This window comes from Panulirus ornatus, chromosome 52, assembly GCF_036320965.1.
Source record: "Panulirus ornatus isolate Po-2019 chromosome 52, ASM3632096v1, whole genome shotgun sequence".
NCBI lineage: Eukaryota > Metazoa > Arthropoda > Malacostraca > Decapoda > Palinuridae > Panulirus > Panulirus ornatus.
Window position 1 is genome coordinate 8,992,285 of NC_092275.1, and position 21,324 is coordinate 9,013,608.

The 21,324-nt window shown below is 42.2% G+C and overlaps 1 protein-coding gene across 1 annotated transcript; it reads right to left on the reverse strand.

Annotated features, from left to right (window-relative positions):
* Nucleotides 1-8,586: 8,586 nt before the first annotated feature.
* LOC139764973 (uncharacterized) lies at nucleotides 8,587-16,189 on the reverse strand. Its single transcript, XM_071692024.1, has 8 exons — nucleotides 15,414-16,189; nucleotides 14,783-14,926; nucleotides 14,107-14,298; nucleotides 11,680-11,763; nucleotides 11,184-11,300; nucleotides 10,212-10,360; nucleotides 9,366-9,530; nucleotides 8,587-9,149 (listed from the first exon to the last, which is right to left on the reverse strand). Exons 1-8 carry the CDS (start codon nucleotides 15,868-15,870, stop codon nucleotides 9,012-9,014), a joined length of 1,446 nt encoding a protein of 481 aa, XP_071548125.1. The 5' UTR covers nucleotides 15,871-16,189; the 3' UTR covers nucleotides 8,587-9,011.
* Between the last annotated feature and the right edge of the window lie 5,135 nt (nucleotides 16,190-21,324).

Here is a 21,324-nt window from a genome sequence, read left to right on the forward strand (position 1 = left end):
GACCAAAAGTCTCTCTGAAGCTCTGCAAGCACACGAGTATTAAGAGATTCTGTAAAGTTTTTTTTTTTTTCACCGTCCGATATTCACTTGTTTCACTGCGCGTATGTAAACAAAGCCAGCAGTGACTTGTTTCTTCGAGAACTCTTTAAGTAAGGGAGGCTTGTGGACTGGTGGAACGGTGAGGGGACAGTAGGGTGATAGAGGCTAGTCTGGGTAACAGACTGGGTATGTGGGGATTGATGATAGTCCTTTGAATGATGGTTGTTGACTCCGTGTTTACCTGTCGGTAGCTGTATGAGCTGTGGTTGGCTGAGAGAGTAAGCAGCTTTTCGCTGATTTCCTGGTAACGTTCTAGCTTACACCCGACAACACATTTTGCAATTGCATATCCCAGGCCCACGGTGGCTGATCGTGGCTCCAGCTGATATTCAATGTTAGGTAGAGAGTGTACTTACGTAAATGTAACATCAATATGGAGAGTTTGATATCACCATAAACTAAATATGAAGAGACTAGACTCTGTATACCTTTGATGATTATATCAATAATCTGGGTCAGTCACGTCCCTGAGCTTTCAGAGAAATTCTCAATAATCGCAAAATAAAAAGACAAAGTCTATGAAAGTCAGAGACACATAATTCTCATACAGTGGGATCAGATACGGTGAGACCATGAAAAGCAATTCCTTAAAATCACTTACGTGGCATTTAATAATGGTAATCAAGAGAAGGAAATATTTACCCGTGAGTTTAAATTACGCGTCCTTTGTGGCCCAGAGTATTTGAGAAAATTTTAGACCGGCAAAATGAAATTCAGGACCAGAGAAAAGATGGCTAAACTCAGATCCATTGAAGTGTCTAATTACACTCGGGTCAGCACGACAGAAATTTATGAGTGGTGACTGAAGAGGTTTCCTGATTGCCTTAGCCTTAGCAGTGCCTTGGAGAAAGCAAGATAACAGAAGACCTGATGGCCTATGACGAGTCTTATCTTCTGTTGGAGACAGTCATACTGTTCTAAACTCCAGGTGTATATAGACGAAGACAGGGTAGTACAGCAGAAGGCTCCTCCACTCAGACATGTCAACTAAGTGGCAATTAGCCATGGAAGAAAACCGTGCTAGATGACAAAAAGATGCATACATCTCCGTCCCTGTATAGTCATACGGTCGTTATCTGGTCATTGCGTCTCTACCTAACGCGAAAGTAAGACAATCATTGATCTATATTATCAAAATCATTTAGTATTTTGAAAACCTCTTTTAGTTGTCGTAGCCTCACTTGTGCAAAGAAAAAACACTTCTACATCTCTGACTTTTTTGCCATGGTTGATTACTCCTGGGTGTCGGAATTAGCTTTGTTGTTCCGTTTTGGGTTTGTTTTAGTTTTTCTTCGTCCTCGATAAATGTTGGTGACCAGTAGAGAATCAAAAGTATTCTGAAGATGTTATATGAAACCTGATGATATAATTCTTTTATCATGTGCGGCTAGATGTTGCTGTAAGTGTTTTATCAACACTTGTTCATTGCTATCATGCATATCATATAGACAGATAGGTCGATAAATAAATGGACAGAGGATGATAGATTGAGAGAGAGAGAGAGAGAGAGAGAGAGAGAGAGAGAGAGAGAGAGAGAGAGAGAGAGAGAGAGAGAGAGAGAGAGAGAGAGAGAGACCTTTCCCATGGTGCCCATTTCTGTCTCTTTACACACACACACACACACACACACACACACACACACACACACACACACACCCTCCTACACTCCTCATATCATACCTTCCTCATCGAACACCCTTCCCTTACCACACTCTCCTCCTCATCTGACACCTTCCTTGTATGAAACCCTTCTTGACCTTGTGACCTCTCCTCCCTTCCTTCCCTCGCCTGGACACGCATCATGACCCCTTCGTCTGACACGTTCCTCTTGCCATCCTCCTCCTTGTTCCCTCTCCTGTCCCAGCCATCACCACCACCTCTCCACTGGGGATAGACGTCCAATAACCTCTGACCCCGGGGATGACCTTTTACGACCTCATAAGACAACAGAGTGGCACCTTCCTCCTGCCATGTTTCTCCCTCCTTTTACACGCCTGCCTCATAAAGACTCAGCTGGGTATATCCTTCCAGTACCCGAACGTTGGAATCCCCAGGTACTGAGACTTGACTTTCGACCATCCTACGAAGGGTAGTCATCACTCTATCCTCCCTAGGCGATAGAAGTGAGTGAAGATACGTTGATGTGGGTCACAGATGAGGCCACAGTGAGGGACATCGTGAGGGCCACAGGCTGAGCCATCTCACCACACACCAAGCACTCACTAAATCCCAGGGTTAAAGACTGGCCAGAACACAAGCCTGGGCCAGGGGCGGCTTGGGTGGTGGCAGGCTGCCTTCATCTCAGACGGTAAGACTCGACCGCTTTACCTCGTCATGGCTCCAGTGTCAACATCTTTATCACATTCCTCAATTTTCTTTTATTTAGTGTGAATATAGAAACATGAGAAGTATTTTTCAACCAAATTATCTTAAGATCACACTAGTTATTTCTATGACGCTATCTCTTGTATACGTGTACGGACATTGCAGGGGATTAAATGCTTTCTTGGGCAGAAATTTTACCAACTAGGATAGATAATTTATTACACTGGATAAGATAATGTGCTAAAGATAATATAAGACATTGGGTAGATATTTTACAATAGATGATATAACCCATTGGATGGATATTGTACTCTGTTCAAAACATATGAAAAGCAGTCATAAAGACACCAGTGTAAACGAGATGATGACCCGATCTAAATAACCAATTTGTTTTCAGTGAAAGATTGGCTCATCCATCAACTGGCCACTTTAAAAGTGAAGCACTCAATCAACCAATCAGTACAGCACCCTCTCACGTTCAACTAATCACAGTGAAACGCTAATCCCGTTAACCAATCCGCTGCGATAATGAGCAGACTATCGGTAAATGACAGCTGAGGATTAGGATCTACGACTGTTACTGCCCATCCACCAACAAAAAAAAGAGGAATAGAAATAGGACTCCTATCCGTCATTGCCCTAGAGAGGATAGGCTATCAACTCACCAATGACTCAACAACCAAACACCACAGTTCTCGCGAGCCAAGACACCGGCCAAGCCAGAGAAAGCAACGCTGGTAAATATGCCACTTAATCTTGGGACCTGACCACTGCTGGCGAAGCTCGTTTGGTCAGGCGTAGAAGCTTAGACGCTTATCAGCGGTGTGGTGGACGTTAAGTTCCCAACAAATCCTGCTGTGCTGCAGGCTCAGCAATTAACTTAGTTCTTCCCGAGGGGATCTTGTGGCAAGCACGTAAAAACGGAGAAGCTTATGCTGAAGATTGTGTATGATTGCCTGTCACGAATTCACATTACTAATGTCTACATTTCTTATATCAAACTGATTTTACTCTTTTTGCTATGCTTTAATAAGGTTTCTGGCATAACGTTAATCAATATATAAAACTGCACGTACACACGGACACACACATGCACATACATATGTATACAGGTACATATATAAAAATACACATGTACACCTCCCTTCTCAACACCCTGCTGCACACCCTCACAAAACAACATACGACCAAGTGAGAGAACTACACCCCTGACTCAGCAAGTAAGGCAGCCAGTGGTCGCAAGACAACGGGAAAACTTGTGAGAATTATCCTTTTATGAGAGGAGTTCCCCAGGGCATGTTCTGCGATGATGATCTCACTGCAGCACCACCCTAGACGAGTTGTTATCCTGCCCAGGTAAGGACAACCTGTTTCATTGTCATCACGGGATGGGTGATACACACATGGTACTTGATGGTTGTGGTTTATCACGGCATAAGGTGGGTATAACGACAATATACGTTCATGTGTGTGTTGAGGAGTGAGGTAAGGAGGGAGTAGAGGAAACGGGAAGTAGTGAGCAATGGGGTATTTGAGGGAGGAGGGAGGGTGTTATTGTCACAGGAAAGAATGCCTCTCTCTCTCTCTCTCTCTCTCTCTCTCTCTCTCTCTCTCTCTCTCTCTCTCTCTCTCTCTCTCTCTCTCTCTCTAAGAACTGATATTCGAGATCCATCTTATCTTCTGCAATAAGATCATCAATTTATAACTCCAAGGTTGTTTTAGTTTTCCTTAGAGTGTCAATTTCTCTGTATATGTTTCTAGATGGCTATAGAATGAGAGACAGATAGATAAATAGATAGATATATAGATGAATAGATAGATAGATGCACCATGGATGAACAAACACTAGACTAACAGTCATATGCCCAGTGCGAGAACGGCGAGACATATACAGCGGAATACAGGTGTGGCTATATACCCCAGCTGGGCCAACGATATATAGAGATCGCTTACATAGTATATTGGGAGCTATCTCACCCAGACCACCAATACACAGGGCTCGCCCACACAGTATTGCACTCAAGCCGTAATCGGGCTGTGGGGATTATCTGTGCCATCAATCCAGACTTCATTAGGCTGAAGCTGAAACAAGATTATTCATAGAACACTCACCCATCTCTGCTAATTGCCATAGTTCAGCTTTCAAGTAGATTACCAGCTTTGACAAGTAGACATTACCATGTCACAGTATGAAGTGATGTACGATTTTCTCTTGTCAGTATATATATATATATATATATATATATATATATATATATATATATATATATATATATATATATATATATATATATATATATATATATATATATATATATATATATATATGTGTGTGTGTGTGTATGTGTGTATGTGTGCGTGTGTGCGTGTGTGTAACACTAAGAATATTCATACATGCCTCACACAGAGCAGAATGGAGGAAATGGCAATGAATTCGTGAGATGATTCAATGAAACGCTGTTTAACATATTACAGTGAGGAAATACATATATGAATTATTGCACTTCGAAAAGTTATCTATATAGTTTGCCCCACCTCAGCACCCCAGTTTCCCTCAGTGCTGATAATATAATTCCTCCTTCCTCAGCACCCCAGTACCCTTCAGTGGTTGGATTTCTTCAACGAACCAATGTTTCTTCGTATCCCTAACTGGGCAAAACCTTACCAAACCGTTTGATACATTTCAAGCAACTACAGGGTCTTAGCTTTACCGATGTCCTTCATGACCCGCGTTCTCCCCCAGGAGCAGCCAACCCCAGCAATTAGTTGCTCCTGGGGGTGTGAGGTTGTGACGTCATAAGTAGTACGTGGGAGCTGTGAACAATGAGGAAGGATAATGGAACTCTGCACTGTAATTCTTTTTTTTTCTTCTCATCCAGGTTCGCTTTGTCCAGGCTACCTGTAGCCGTGAGTCCATCATCACGAGGACAATGGCAAGGAGAGAGGCGCTTGCGAGTCTCCCGCGCCATTGTTTCGGAAGTTGCCCTTGAGTGAGGACCGCCGAGCCCCTCCTCCTGCTCCTCCTCCTCCTCCTCCTCCTCCTCCTGCTTCTGTTGGTGGTGGTGATGGAGTCCCCTGAGTTAAGACGTGTCTCAGTGGGTCTACAGTAAGGCCTCATATGGCTCGCGTTATCCCTCCCTTTTTTTTTGAACCCAAGATTGTAAAGTTCCTCATATGTGTCATGTATTCGTCCTCAAATGTATCGTGAGGTTCGTTCTTCATGTATCATGAGGTTCTCTCTCCTCAGGCATCATGAATCTCCTTTCCCTCATAACTCTTGGAGCGCCCTACCATAAAATTCAAGGTACAAAATGTCACACTGAGACCCCCATCAGTATACGACTAACTTTAATGCGTGCTTTATACTGACGAAGGCACGAGACACTTCGTTCCACTTACTCACTCACGTATTGGCTGTTCTCTGAACCGAACCACCTTCTTGCGTCTCTATTCACCAATCAGCGGACGAGCCTCGTCATTCAGTCGTCACCACAGTAAAAGTAGGTAACCAGCCGGCGCTCCCACCAGTCCCGTCGTTAGGCCACGATGTCGCGAGTAACAGCTGGTCTGACAAGAACCTTAACACAGGAATCCTCCACTTCATTAAGGACACGACCACCAAACAACACCAAAGAAACGCCTCTGGAATTCTTGCTTCTAAGTTCGTTTCATCTTTGTTTATCATATTTCTTAAATATCATTTTTTTTATCATTATTATACTTAGCCGCCGTCTCCCGCGTTAGCGAGGTAGCGCAAGGAAACAGACGAGGAATGGCCCAACCCACCCACATACACATGTATATACATAAACGTTCACACGCACATGTAAATACATATACATTTCAACGTATACATACATGTACATACATATGCATGCATACATATCCCTGGGGATAGGGGAGATAGAATACTTCCCACGTATTTCCTGCGTGTCGTAGAAGGCGACTAAAAGGGGAGGGAGCGGGGGGCTGGAAAATGACCCCCCACCCCACCCCCCTTTTCTATATATAAATTTCTTAATATCAAGCTTTTTTTTTTTTTTTTACAACCTCAAATATTCCAATTTTTTCAAGACACATTCTAGTCAGATTACCTACAAGGATCTGACCTCTATTGTAGTTCACTCACGACCATTTTGAAGCACTTGAATGTTTTCCCCAGAATTACAGGTCAATATGGCAGGGTGTTGTTTATGATGCTTCCGTCGTTTAGCGGATCTCCGATGCCTGCTTCCCATAGTGATGTAGAGGATCGTATCGTGCACCCACCAGCTGACACTAAGCCATCCTCAAAATGAACTTATTTTCCAGTGTTGAAATCGATAGATCTGGGTTGTTTGAAGGTAATAAACCTCTGCATTCTTAATCGATAGATCTGGGTTGTTTAAAGGTACTAAACCTCTGCATTCTTAACCTTACTTTTTGTCTCGTTTTCATCTGAAGTTCAGTTTTAAGATCTCATAAAAGACGAGAATAAAGCCAGTTAGTCGTCAGGACGGTCCAAGTGTGGCACACATCCAAGGATGGTTGTTCGTCTCTAGCTAACAGCCAGGGAGTGGCAGAGAAGGATGTGTGGAAGGGTCGAGAAAGAGAGGGAGAGAAAGAGGTTGAGAGAGAGTGAGAAACAGAGAGAGGAGGTGAGAAAGAGATAGAAAGGAAAGAAAGAAAAAGAGAGGAAAAGAAAGAAATAAAGAAGAAAGAAAGAAAAAAACAATATAACATAATAAGTTAGGGCGAATTACCGACAGATACATAGACACATAGACGCAGGCCAGACACACTCGTCCTACCCTGGACTTACATATCCTAACTAACTAATGTTCTCATGAGTTGTTTACATGTGCTGTCCCTACCACCATAGCTTGGACCCGAGGCACACGTTTATCTGCTGCTTCCTTCAGTTTTTGTGTTGGGATCGGCCACTCGAGGATCGACCGTTATGATGCCTCCTTCTTCCCTAGAACAACAAACCTGTGGAATTCTCTTCCTTCTTATGTCTTTCCCTCTTCCTATAACCTTTCTAAATCTACGGGCCAGGTGTACAGCTGCGGAGCCCTGATAAATTTCTTCATTTATTTTTCTCTTTCAACTTTTTTTTGTTGTTCACTCGAGATGGCCTTGATTGGTCACCCATGGAAATAAAAATCAAACTTTAAATACGTATAACAAATAGTCATATAAACCACAGTCATTGGCCGCGATAAAATCGATAAAATCTGCATTTCCGATTTATTTTGCAGAGTTATTGTTCGATTTTCTTTTAATATATATTGTAAATATGAGTGCGTAGAATGACCTCAATAACAGTACATATAAAAATACCTAAATTCAAACACTGGAGAAAAATAGGAACGATTTGCCACTGAGTTGCCAATTCTCTGATCACTTTTTAGGGAATAGTTTGATAAGGATTTGTTTGATAATTGCAATTTTGATGAATTGGTATGGTACATGTATACCAACACCCGAAACACATGTCGTGTGTCTGAATGTTTGTAATTGTGTTGGTGTGGGTATACGACTACTGTTGATGAGTTATGGAAAGAGAGTTTTATATTCGTGTGCCCTATGTGTGTGTGTGTGTGTGTCTATGTGTGTGTGTGTGTGTGTGTGTGTGTGATTCACGCACATTAGTTTTTGGGGAAAATGCCTCTGAACATACTGTTGATATCAGAAATATTGTTTTGATGATCACACATTTCGAGAGGCCTCAGCCAACGTACAAAAATTACACGAGTGGGCACAATTGTCCCTCGAAAACCTCATAAGCCAGATGTAGTATTCCTTCATCCACTCATTTTTATATTTACCTTATTCACTTATCATTCTCACATTATCCTGTTCACTACCATCTTTTCACTCAGCTATCATCTATTGATTTTCTACTCCTAGATTCTCATACTACCATCTATGCAATCAAAGCCGTTCCTTTAGCTTTTATTTTCTTATTATTGATTGCAGTATTTTGTGGCAATGTTTATCAATCTGTTTTTCTTTTGCGTGGGATGTTGCTGTGGCGTCCATTGATTTGCTCTGCGTGCGCAGACTTTCATCTAACATGCATTTATTACAATAACAATAGACGCGGTTAGGAATATGATAAATTGTCTCATTATACAATAGGAAACAACGTGAAATAAAACAGTTTGTAAAGACGTCAGATTTGTAAGATAAACAAAGCAATGATAGTCAGTGGATGAAATCCTACATATTGCAAACTGCTATCGAAGTGCGGTTCTCTGATAACCTACGCTCGTGGGACTCTTGCAGAGTACACAGTGATACAGATGATATTAAAATTACATTAAACTTCAAGAGTACACAGTGCTACAAATAACAGTTAAAATTACATTAAACTCCAAAAGTACACAGTGCTACAAATAACAGTTAAAATTACATTAAACTCCAACAAGAGTCACCGAGGGAAGGGAATTTTAAGTCACACATCAAAGACAGTGAACAGTGGTAAGAATAATTATCAATTTTAGATCCCGTTCACAGTAGCGGCAGGACTCTCTCTCTCTCTCTCTCTCTCTCTCTCTCTCTCTCTCTCTCTCTCTCTCTCTCTCTCTCTCTCTCTCTCTCTCTCAGCAACTGTTTGCCTCCCAGTCGAAGTCGAACCCTGAGTACTGGGTAACGAACTGATTGCGGTTTTCGACGTTGTCCACCAGCGTCCGAACCGTCACGTAGAACGGAGCCGCAGTGTGGGTCGAAGTTATGGAATCCTGCAGGGATACGAACACACTCGAATTAGCCCATTAGCTAAGATACGTCGAGCAAGATATCTAAGATACATAGAGAGGGAGGGTCATAACCAGGTAGAGTTAGTGATCAGGATGAACTTACTTGGTAGAGTTAGTGTTCAAGATGGACTCAACAGGTAGAGTTAGTGCTCGAGGACGAAGTCACCGGGTAGAGTTAGTGCTCAAGGAGGAACTCACCGCGTAGAAGCAGTAGTCGAGGGTGAAGTAGAGTGTGGACCTGGCGACGGATGGGTCAGGACAGATGAAAGTGGAGCCGAAGACGTTCGGGTTTGGCAGTACTGAGACCCCTGACCCCACCATGAGACGCAGCGTGTCCGGCGTACCTATGAACTGGTTGTCGGTCTGAGGATACACACGTACATATACATACATATTCATATACAAATCAATATATACACATAGACATACACATACACCGATATTTACATGTATACACATGTACATATTCATACTTGTGCTTCATCCATTCTCGGCGCCACCCCGCTCCACAGAAAACAGCGTCGACACCTCCTGTGTCATTGACTAAGTGCCAGGAAAGCAGACAACAAAGGCCACATTCGTTCACACTCAGTCTCTAGCTGTCATGTGTAATGCACCGAAACCACAGCTCCCTCTCCACATCCAGGCCCCACAAAACTTTCCATGGTTTACCACAGACGCTTCACTTGCCCTGGTTCAGTCCATTGACAGCACGTCGACCCCGGTATACCATATCGTTCCAATTCACTCTATTCCTTGCACGCCTCTCACCCTCCTGTATGTTCAGGCTCCGATCGCTCAAAATCTTTTCACTCCAGCCTTCCACCTCCAATTTGGTCTCCCACTTCTCCTTGTCCCGTCCTTGTTTTATGCTATGAAAGAAAGTAATATTTCTGCTCATGGGTGTACAAAACTACGTCAATTATGAGGTAAAAGTGTTTACAATGAATGACACATTCACGTTCGTCCTGCTTTATTAACCTTCGACCAAGTTAGAACGTAAGGATATCTTCCTACAGGCATCCTGAGCTACATCGTACTGACCTTTTTCTTTAGCGTGTATGTACAGTAGTCAACTTCCTTCCTGAAGCAGATTGAGTACCTCAGACCAGCCAGATAAACCCCGTTGTTGTAGTTGTAGGAGGTGATGGTTCCACTGGTTCCAGTGTAGTACTGCCCACAGTATGTCGGAACTGTAGAAGATGTATGATTTAAAGAAGACTTAAGTAGATGTTAGAATGCATGTCATGTAGTAACACGTATTGATTTGAAATGAGAAACTTAGATCCACATCATGTTTTGTGGATTTTGGGGAAAAGCCTGAAGCACTTTTTTAAAAGGTGTGGACGCCCTATGATGACTTGTCTCGAGAGCCTCGAGGTCCTACTCGACTAAGTGCGCAATGAAATCTATTCACAAAAGATAAACGCTCATGGGAACTACTGCATTTTGAATGCATGTCACATTCTTTAAATGTCATGGGGGTGTTCGAGATGGTTTACGCTTTATGGAAAACTGTTTTAAGCACTTGGTTGTATCTAGGCACAGCCAATGTGAGTGAAAAGGTCTTTCCATGAGTCCAGAGGCTTACATGTTTAGATAGTACAGCAATGCAATATTTCAGTATCAAAGAACATATATTTATAATCCCCACAAGAGCATTCAGGAGCAGCATACTAAGTTTCTCATGTCAACTTTTCGACACTTGGGTGTTTTCATGGAGGAATTGTACGGTGCCGAAGTCATGTGAAAATGAATTTACTGACTGTTATGCCAGTAAGCATCACATATATACATAAAAGATCACTACCACTCTATCGTATGCCATGTACATAAAAACCTCATACGTTTTTAAGAGGAATGAATATTTCTTAAAACCCAGAGAAGTTTTCATCTGATACATGCCTTCAGATTAATGAAAGTAACTAAAAACCCAAAATCCACAATATATCAGATTATAGATATCATAATAAACACGATAGATAAGTTGTACACTGGCAAAGTAGACAGGCTCACCCTTTAAGTTGCAGGGTATGAAGGATACCTTGATGGCGAAGCGTCGGTTCGAGACTGTGTTATCAGTCGTAATGGTGACGGTGTGAGGGCTTGTGGTGCCTGTGGTCTCCACGTACCCTAGGGCAGGTAAGCATAGGACTCAGAACCTCATGAGATGTAGCCATGGTTTTAGATGATAATGATGATAATAAAGTGATAATGAAAATTACACTACTATTACTAGTAGTAGTAGTAGTAGTAGTAGTAGTAGTAGCAGTACTATTAGTGGTATTTCTATACTAATATTGATAATACAGTAATAATAATATTGATAATGATAATGATAATAATGATAATAATAATAATATTGTACATACAATCAGTGCAGCATAGACATACCCACAACCTATGTGAGACCAAAGAAATATTTTCATGACTACTGGGAAATCTAAATCTGTATCATGAACACATTATGAAACATCTGCATCAATCTGTTGTATGGAGATTCCTGACTTACAGTGGTAGTTATCTGGAGCTTTGCCACAGAAGTATTGTGACTTGCTGTCCTCCAGGAACACAAGCTGATCATTGTCACACTCGCCTGGAAGAATTAGAATTGTGGTCAGTCCTCTCCAGCAGCGAATTCTGCATCAGAGAAGACGAATTTGTCGTCCCTATGCTTTTGATATTAAGTGAATACCTATATATTACGGATCTCACTTTTTCTCCACCTGTGTCCACTTCCTCGAGGACTCTCAGGTTATTCGTCTCCATCTTTCTTGCTTGTTTATCTTTTAAATACTTTTATGTGCTTTGCTTAAGACCTGGTCTTTGTGTGCTTTCGATATGCAAGAATAAGAGCCTTCGACATGCCTTTACATTTCATTATGTGTGAATTAGTCACATTCTAGATTGACTTGAACACCAGTAAGATTATCTTCTGTTCAGATCTCATACTGCAGAACGATAAACTACTCATGGTCATTTGGATGAACTTCCCATATGTAGACCTTGTAGTTAACGACTCTACGATCATTTCCATGTTCATTGTTTGCCACTCCCTCGCCTTTCGAAGTTAGTTAGTTTAGAGAAGTATCTGTTCCACCTGTCGTTCATCCCTCATTCATCAGTTATAGCACTTTCTTGTACGCTTTTATCACTTTAAATGATATTGTCTGTGTCTTTACATCTATAGTATCCCGTCTGAAAATTCAGCTTAAATCATAATTATCATTTCAGTTTCTTCCAAACGGGAGCTAACCGGAACTCCTCTGCTCGTCTACCACATTGGCTAATACAGACTACACTACAAACATATGCGAGTGGATTCTGTCCATCAGTATCATTCGTAGCTCTCTCAAAATGGGTAAATATAAGCTTCCATTATTCTTGATTTTTCAGAACGAAAGATAACGTTGTCAAATCGGCTGTTTAAAAGTTATGTACTGGCTGAAAAATCTGATTCCAGGAGGTGAATTCGTGTCATATCCTGTGACATCGTGCCTCCAGTGCTTCAAAGCCTGATTGCTAAACAGGTAAGTGTGACGTCAACCCTCATCATGAACTCTTGTTTTCTATGCAATGGACACAGATTTGATCCCAGTTCTTGGTCCACCTCACAAAATTGGCTTTGAGGTACCAATATCTCTCTCGTCTTTCCCCCAGACTCAGCGTCAGCTCCCACTTTCCCATTCAACAGGAGGTGATCATACATTCCACTTCCTTATGCTCTTCCCGACACGTTTGCATCCATTAAGCTCTCCATAAAAATGTCCATTTGCATGTAATTCATAAACGCCCGTCGACCCCAAAGCGGTACCATGACAACAGATGTTTCCCTTGTTTATCTTCGTTCTCTCAACTTCCAGGATTTCGTTCCATCGATCAGTTGCTGTCTTCCAAGAGATCTCCTGGTGATCCTTGAGTGAGGTATATGCAAACAGCAAAGACCACCTCAAATCCGAACGAAACCAACGCAGTTGTTGCTTTGCGTCGTCTAAGGACACGTCTAGTCGAGATGCATCCCCTTTGTTGCACACAGTTGGGTGAACCGCTGCTTGGGCAGACGTGTGTGGTTAATTGGTAACTACGCCACCGTATAATGTGACTGATGACGTAATGTCAACACTCCTCGTGATTGGCTGGGTCTGCAAGTTGCCATTCGTTCCTTTTCGCTTGTTCACATATTTCTATCGAAGGATTTAGTCATAGACGAATATTCACTGATTCCAGGCCTCAGATATAATACATGAAGGAATAAGAGAATAAGAAAGTAATGAAAGAAAAGGAAAAATAACCCGAAAGATTTGAAGAAAGGAGAAAACCTGATTAGAAAAATATAGGCAGGCTGCAAATGATAGAAAAAAAGAAAGAGTAAAGAAATCTGAATCTTTCTAGTATATAGAAGGCAATAGACGTCACAATGGTCTATCAGTAGGTTGCCAATGGCCACAGGTAGTCATGTAACGCTGGGCCAAGCCCGGTATGACGTGATCCAGCAAATGGCAGGGTGCACAGGACACTTCCCCTCGGAAGAGAAGAGAGTTAAACTGAAGTCCAAGTTACCGTCGCCTGTGATTTGCAAGTGAGTTATGTATCACAAGGAGAAGTTTGATATAGAAAACGAATTTCCTTTTAGATTATGTTCTAAGTAACTGTCACTGTTTAAGGTAACAGCAATACATTAGATATTCTCACTGTTTAAGGGAAGAGCAACATTATAAACAGTCACAGTTTAAGGTAACAGCTACATGATGAATACTATCACAGTTTAAGGTAATAAGAACATGATGAATACTGTCATTATCTAGGGTAACAGCAACATCATAAATACTGTCTCTGTTTTAGGTAACAGCAATGTACATGTCGGTAAATCACCTCAGCGTCAACTACCCAACAATATCTCAACAGTTCGTAGTAGGAAGGTGGACCCAGACTAACTAACCTGTGAGGGAAGGAGCGACCAGTTCCATGGCAAGAAAGTCATAGCGGATCTGACAGATCGGGCAGATGGTGTCGTTGAAGTAGACCTTGTACGTACAGTCCCTCTGTTGGTTGAAGTAATCTGGGTAGTTGGTCGACAGGACCCAAGTGTTGTTGACCAGAATGTTCCCGCCACATCCCGACTCTAGACTCACTGTGGAAGGCGAGTGAAATAAATGTTAGCTTGAGGAGGATTGCCCTCTCTCTCTCTCTCTCTCTCTCTCTCTCTCTCTCTCTCTCTCTCTCTCTCTCTCACACTCCAGCTCTTGCATAACACACGACAACATGCAACTCACACTACTCTTCATCATTCGAATTTCCCTGCAGCGAGCGCTGCTCTCTAGCTTTGTCTGATAGCGAGATCGTGTCATAGGCAAAGTTCAAGAGATGAGTGCCTTACGAGTGTAGAACTCCTTCTACATGCTCTATAGACTGTAGGTAAGGAGAGAGAGAGAGAGAGAGAGAGAGAGAGAGAGAGAGAGAGAGAGAGAGAGAGAGAGAGAGAGAATGATTCATAGCTGTATCTCTCCTGCAGCCTTCCCCTCTCAGCACCTGTGCCTCCTTCCTTCACCCACCAACCACACACCCTCCTCCTCCTCCTCCTCCTCCTCCCCTGGGGCCACACCATTGGTCTTCACCTTGGCAGCAGATGCCGTAGCCCCTGGCGCAGGTCCCGATGTTCTTGCCGCCGAACTGATCGCATTCTTGAGACGTGAGGCAGGTCCCAGACTCTAGCCCCGTCCCGCATTCTAAGTTGGCGAACTGGACCATGGTGAAGATAACTGTGAGAGAGTCATACGTGTCACTATTCACATGTTAGGGGAGTTTGTAGTCTTTTTCGTGCTGATGAGACCATTCCTTTAGCTTATACGTTTCTTGTTAAACAGTTGTCATTCTTTTACTTATGGTTCATGGGTGAGCCATAAGATAACCTAAAGTTAGGGCAAATAGATATTTTATGGTTCAAGTTTGTGTCAGATGTCATCTAAGCTTTCTTCTGTCATGAATGAAGTGGGCAAAAACCCAACTAGATGTTATATAAAGCCTGATTCGTTGTACATCTTTCACCCATAAAGCTGGGGAACATGTTATCTCAGCAACATTTTCTTTATAAATCCATTTTATATTGACCGACAGAGACGCAGTGAATGATACTAAATCTTACTGGAGTTCATGTGGCTAAATAACCATTTCTTAGTCTCATTGTGAACGTGTAAATCATTAAGACATTAGAGAAGATAAAGGAAGAGAGTTGCACCATGTCCTTACATTTTCCGTCCTTTTCTGTTGCGAGGGAGTCGTTCGCCTCCTGACGGAAGGGGGAGAGAGCAGCGCCCTGCTGAGGATAAAGGGAGAGGACGTCATCTTCCTGATGGAGAAGAGACAGGCCATCGTGCTTCCGAGGAATAGAGGATAGAGCACCTTTTCCCCGAGGATCTGAGGAGAAAACATCGTCCTCTTGAGGAAGAGAACAGAGGTCGTCTTCCTGCTGAGGAAGATTTGGAAAGGTGTCGTTCTCCTGCCGAAGGTGGTGAGAGAAGGAGGGCTTGGAGGTGGGAACACTACCGACGAAGGCCGCCACCATCGTCAGCCACACCAGCAGGCACCCAAGGGGACGACGAGTCCCTCCCGCCCCTGCTGGTACTGCCACTGCTGCTCCATGCACTAGGAACATCATTCTGAAATAATGAAACATGATGAAACTCTCTGAAGCAACGTGAAACATTGCAGGAATATGAGACACCACACTAGTTATAAGCTCCTTTAAAAGGATGACATCTTGAAATGCATCCTGGCATTTTGAAATGCTAAAACGACCTGGAATTATGTGAAACACTGAGGAGTTACGAAATACTCTTTCGAAAACAGAGAATCTGTGAAACTATTGTAAAACTAGATAAAATCCCCATTGTTTGACCAGACCTTCGCTGAAACGTGAAAATGAATTATGGAGACGAAAAGACAAGAAGAGAGGAAAACTCAAAGTCTTAAAGGAAATAGTAATCCTCACATTAGAAAACTATAAGTGTAAGCCATGAGAAAATATATGAGAGAGTAAAGAATATACCAGTTTATTGATGATTATTGAAATAGACGAGTGTATATACATACATTTCTGAATATAGAATAAAAAATACACACAGCTAACGCAACAATGACAACACAGAACACTGTTCTTTGTCTTACAGTCATGAAATTATTTCAGTTACGTTGAACAAACTATTGTTCTCTTTAAAAGAGCCATACTACCTCATTACACAGAAACTCTGTTCCACCAGTGGAGACGGAGGAATACCACAGCATCGACAACCACAGGCAATTCTAACAGCTCATACAACTATATACGTATATTCCCTTAGCGCCTATAGCCACGAAGGAACCCTGAGCACTGTGAGCCACAGGGGGAGCCTTGAGAACTCCAACAACCTCGAAGTAGTCTCATAACACCGGTAGCCACGAGGGCAGCTTGTAGGAGCAACAGCTAACGATAGAACCACCAGCATCATCTGACACAGCCGCGGTCATGACCACATTGTTACACAGGTCACATAAACACGCACTGGTCCCTGTATAAGACCGGACCTTGACTAGCCTGATTCCTGGCTCGTCAGACCCAGTCATTAGCTCCACCTGTAATGACCCAACCATCGTCACTGATCCATGGAACGTCAAACCCAGCCATTAGCTACATCTCTAACGACCTACGACCATCTTCACCAACCACAAAGGTAGGAAGAGCCAGTTTGTTGATCACCGCCATCACTAGGTCTTGGTAGACGACACAATGAGGTCATTAACTCATTAACTGTCGAGCAGGTCATCCTGCTAGACCCTCAGAAGAGAGAAAATAATAAGTTATTTCTGAAGTCTGATTCCTCCCTTCCGTGTTAAGAAAATCATTCAGTCTTTCAGCAGAACTGGTAGAGGAGAGGGACTAATGAAAGAAATATGGAGAAAAGGGAAGCAAAACAGAAGGAGATACTGAAACTATGAAGATTTATGCCTAGTAAGTGTCTGTGTGTGTGTGTGTGTGTGTGTGTGTGTGCGGTCATAACCATGCACAGAAAGCGGTAGTTATCATAATGACCGCCAGGTGATAGTGTGGGAAGGGGAGGAGGGAGGTGCAGTAGGTGCGCGCGCAATGCATCAACCGCAGAGGTGACATCTGGTGGCAAGGAAAGTGGGACTCTTGTCATAATCCTCAGACCTTTGGCTACATCGTAAGAACACTGTGTTTCCATACGTCACATCAGTAAGGAATGCAGGCGTGTGAACGTATGTATGTAATGCAGCAACTGAGGAAATCTTCCTTCCTTCTGCATTCTGTTATTTACGATATGTTCCTCTCACCCGAAATGGCCATAACCGGGACGTGTTTTTCCCGTTTTTTTATATCTGAAAAAACGAGGAAAAATTCGCGATTTATTTAATGTGGTTTTCACTCACGAAAGATAAAAACTGTTTTGTACTAATGGTCTCTGTTGTGATAAGGTTATGTGATTTCTCAATTTAGCGGTGATTTTGTCAACATTGACATCATACAATATGTCTTATTTATCAATATAAACTTCTTCACAAACATTTTCTTTGATAGTGATTGTCAAAGTCATAATTTCTTGTACAATCATTATTCCGCAGTTTTCACTAAAGAGTCATATATCTACCGTAAGAAAGGAAAGTATAAACATTTATACAAACTATCAAACGTAATAAAACCCACCAAACAATCTACTGCAGAAGTAGAAATCTTATCTTTTCATTTTTCTTTTCTTCTACTTACATTATCATTGTCCTCAGGATAAACAAGTTCTGTTACCTGAACACTTAAGGCTTTTCCTTTCAGATTTGATGAATTCTTGATCAATTCAGCAATGGCCTTAACCCGACCCCTTGACTATCACGCTAACAATGAGGTGTTGTTGTGACGTAGTGCCTACAGTGGCTTCTAGGGCGATAGGCAAGGAGGAGGAGTCATTTACTCTCGGATTCTGGCAGAGTTTAGACCCTTAGGCGCTCGATGGTACGACTCGAACTAAGCAGTACAACCCTTGAGCACGTCGTAACGACTTAAGCACGATGGTGCTACTCTTGAGCACGACATTAAGGTCCTTGAACAAGAAGACAACGTTCAGCTCTGAGGGCCAGACCTTTGACGTAGTCGAAAATCGCTCTATCACATCCAATGTCCTGCTGAAGGGATTTTATGATCAGAGAATCACCGGCGACCGGAAGAAGAATTTCGCAGAAGTTCCCCAACACCGAATTCACAACAAGTCCAGAGACAACACAGTGAACTCGGTTCGTGGACACGTAGACACTAAACGGACATTGAACGTCTTTAAGAAAATATTGAAGATTAAGACTTCCAACCTCAACTCCTCATCCATGCTGAAGGTAGATCATCAACATCACGAAACTAACTTCTTCAGTTCTTAATTTTCGGTCAGCTTTTAGTCACGTATCCAGCTCCTTAATACCTGACACTAGATGTTATCTATCTTCTTGAATCAGCTTTTGATAAGCAATTCCTCCTCTTAGAACACTCACAGTCATCACAGATTATCACCCTAATTCTTAACTTATTTCCTGAAAACCTTTTTACTCGGAAGGACGCGCCCAGACTAACCTGTTGAAGACGCAAGACGCACAAGGCACTGTTGCAGGCGACACCTTCGCAGCTCTGCCTCTGCGACACGTTAGTGCGAAGTATTTACGGGATTTCGTTATGTTCCAGGGCGTGAACGACCTGCAGTTGGCCGGCGACATATGCCAGACGTTGCAGAGAAAACCACACGCCCCTTCAGCACCGGATATGGTGGTAATGAGGGTTGTAATTAGCAGATGTATGGTGTACACCACAAATACGCTCGCCTTACGATGAGTGTGTATGGGAGGGAAAGTGGGAGATAAAGAGGGAGATGGAGATGTAGAGGAACGAGTCAAAGGAGAGAGAGAGAGAGAGAGAGAGAGAGAGAGAGAGAGAGAGAGAGAGAGAGAGAGAGAGAGAGAGAGAGAGAGAGAAGGGGGGGGGGGAAGGGGGAGGAGGTGTGAACTACATAAGGACAGATAACAGAAGACCTGATGTTCAGTGACGAGGTTATATGCTGGAGGATAGTAATTCTATACAACGAACCCAATTTATAAAGAAAGAGATGAGGTATCATTGGAAAGAGTTTGTAGAAGATAAAGAGAGAGAGAGAGAGAGAGAGAGAGAGAGAGAGAGAGAGAGAGAGAGAGAGAGAGAGAGAGGAAATATGATTACGAAGGAGTTACACAAACGGGAGAGAGTAAGAGATAGAGATGTCTCGACAGGTGAAGCTTGTACAGTCTCGTGCGCGCTGGCCTATCTCCCTCGTGGCCTAAGGAAACTCTATGGCCAGACACAGATCCAGACACAGTAGCCAGTCCAAGAAACTAAATGACGAAATTACCTGGACCCAGAACAGGTAGGTTGAAAAATAATCATATAGAAATCAGCAATAATGATATTCCGAATATGATTACGGTAATGAGATTGATGATAAGCATCATATTAACAATAACAGTATTATCAGTTACAATAAAGATAATGAAAAATGATGATAATCATAATTAGCTTAACGAAGCAGACCAAAATGACCTGAATTCTTAGCATGAACTGTTAACGAGGCCAATCCGCTACTTCCCACGTGTTACGAGGTAATTATGCAACTAATTTGAGTAATTTCAAAGCAGTAGACGAAAGAACTGATTTCCATATATGATTAATTTTGTGACATTTTTTAGCATTAATTACATTTGAAAGAGAAGAGTGAATTATCAGTTTGAATCAAAAATTAAAGTACGTTTGTCTTATTAGTTGTAATGACTGTAGTTATTTAACAATGATGATAAGGAAACATTGTAGAGAAAAAGATAAAGTCGAAATATGATAATGCAAGGAATAACAGGATATTTATCGAGAGCTATTGTTTGCAGGATGAATTTCCGAGGTATGTGTAAGAAATTTGCATAATGGAGTGTTTATTTTATCTCTGTCGGACAGAGGCAAAATGTCACTTTTTTTTCTAAATCGTGATAAGTCAAATGCATGAGCGGAAGAGAAGGATAACTTTAGAAGTATATTTGAAATTGAGAGAATAGATAAGGCTTAAAGATGTGGCAAACATATGAGGTGTGGGAAGATAAAAATTGAAGAGATGGTAAGAATGAGCCTCTCATGATGGTATAGTGATGTAGGACAATGAACAAGGTAGGTTTTGTGATGAATATTAATAACAGTGTTTACGAAAGTGGATAGAAAAGATTTAGATTATAAAAGAAATGTATCGATGTATCGAGCGCATTCTTCAGGGTTAGGGAGTTTCTTTTTTATATAAAGAATAGAAAGTATGGCTGCAGGGAAAGTTGGGGAGTTGGTGGGTGAAAGAAGGGGACAGGTGCTGAGAAAGGAAGAAATCGCGAATGGTTTGTGATTGCGTGAGGCAATATGTAATTCGTCAGGACCATGTTTTTGTAATCGTTTAGGAGTTCGTTATTTAGAGAAAAACATCTGAATTTGATAGAAGAAAATGAACACATGAATGGTCGACTCCCTAACATGGGATGTGGTCTTCATTAGTTCACAGCTTTGTAATAAGCACTCTAAAAAATCTGATCTGTTCTAAAAGACGACAATTGATAAGACGTGATTTTGACCTAAGTTATGACAAAAGATTTCTTATGATTTAAATCCATCACTTTTGAACCATTTAACCCTAATTTATGCCCACATGCAAGTGTAAGTGGGTGTGAAGTCATTGGGTCCCACTTAAATAAGTCGCTTCCTATTGTGGAGAAGACAGGACGAGTATAGACGACCTTCTCAAATGACACGATTTCTCATCTCACACAGGTTGAAAACTTTCTCCAGATCTAGTGTGGATTACCACACGGCAAGTACTGAACATGGGTTTACCCTACAAGACCTGCTGCTACCTTACCGTGCATCAGATAATGGCTCAGATCCAGACGGAGGTGTTATTGACATAGTCAAATTGGTGGCAGAGACGGTTGTAATGGTGACGGCAACGGAGGTGGCAGAGGGGATGGTATAGATGGTGGTACAAGTAGGGGCCGGGTTGGTGTTGGTGGCGGTGCCACTGTTGGAAGGGATGGCAGAGCTGGTGATAGTGGTTGTGAGAAAGGGAATATTCACAAG

Bases quoted from the DNA above. Each gene is read 5' to 3' on its own strand.
- LOC139764973 (XM_071692024.1), bottom strand. From the start codon at position 15,870: ATGTTTCACGTTGCTTCAGAGAGTTTCATCATGTTTCATTATTTCAGA. The intron at 14,299-14,782 runs GTGAAGACCAAT...CGCCTTCCACAG, and splicing joins CTACGGCATCTGCTGCCAAG to TGAGTCTAGAGTCGGGATGT. The intron at 9,150-9,365 runs GTGAGTTCCTCC...GTATCCCTGCAG, and splicing joins TCGACTACTGCTTCTACGCG to GATTCCATAACTTCGACCCA.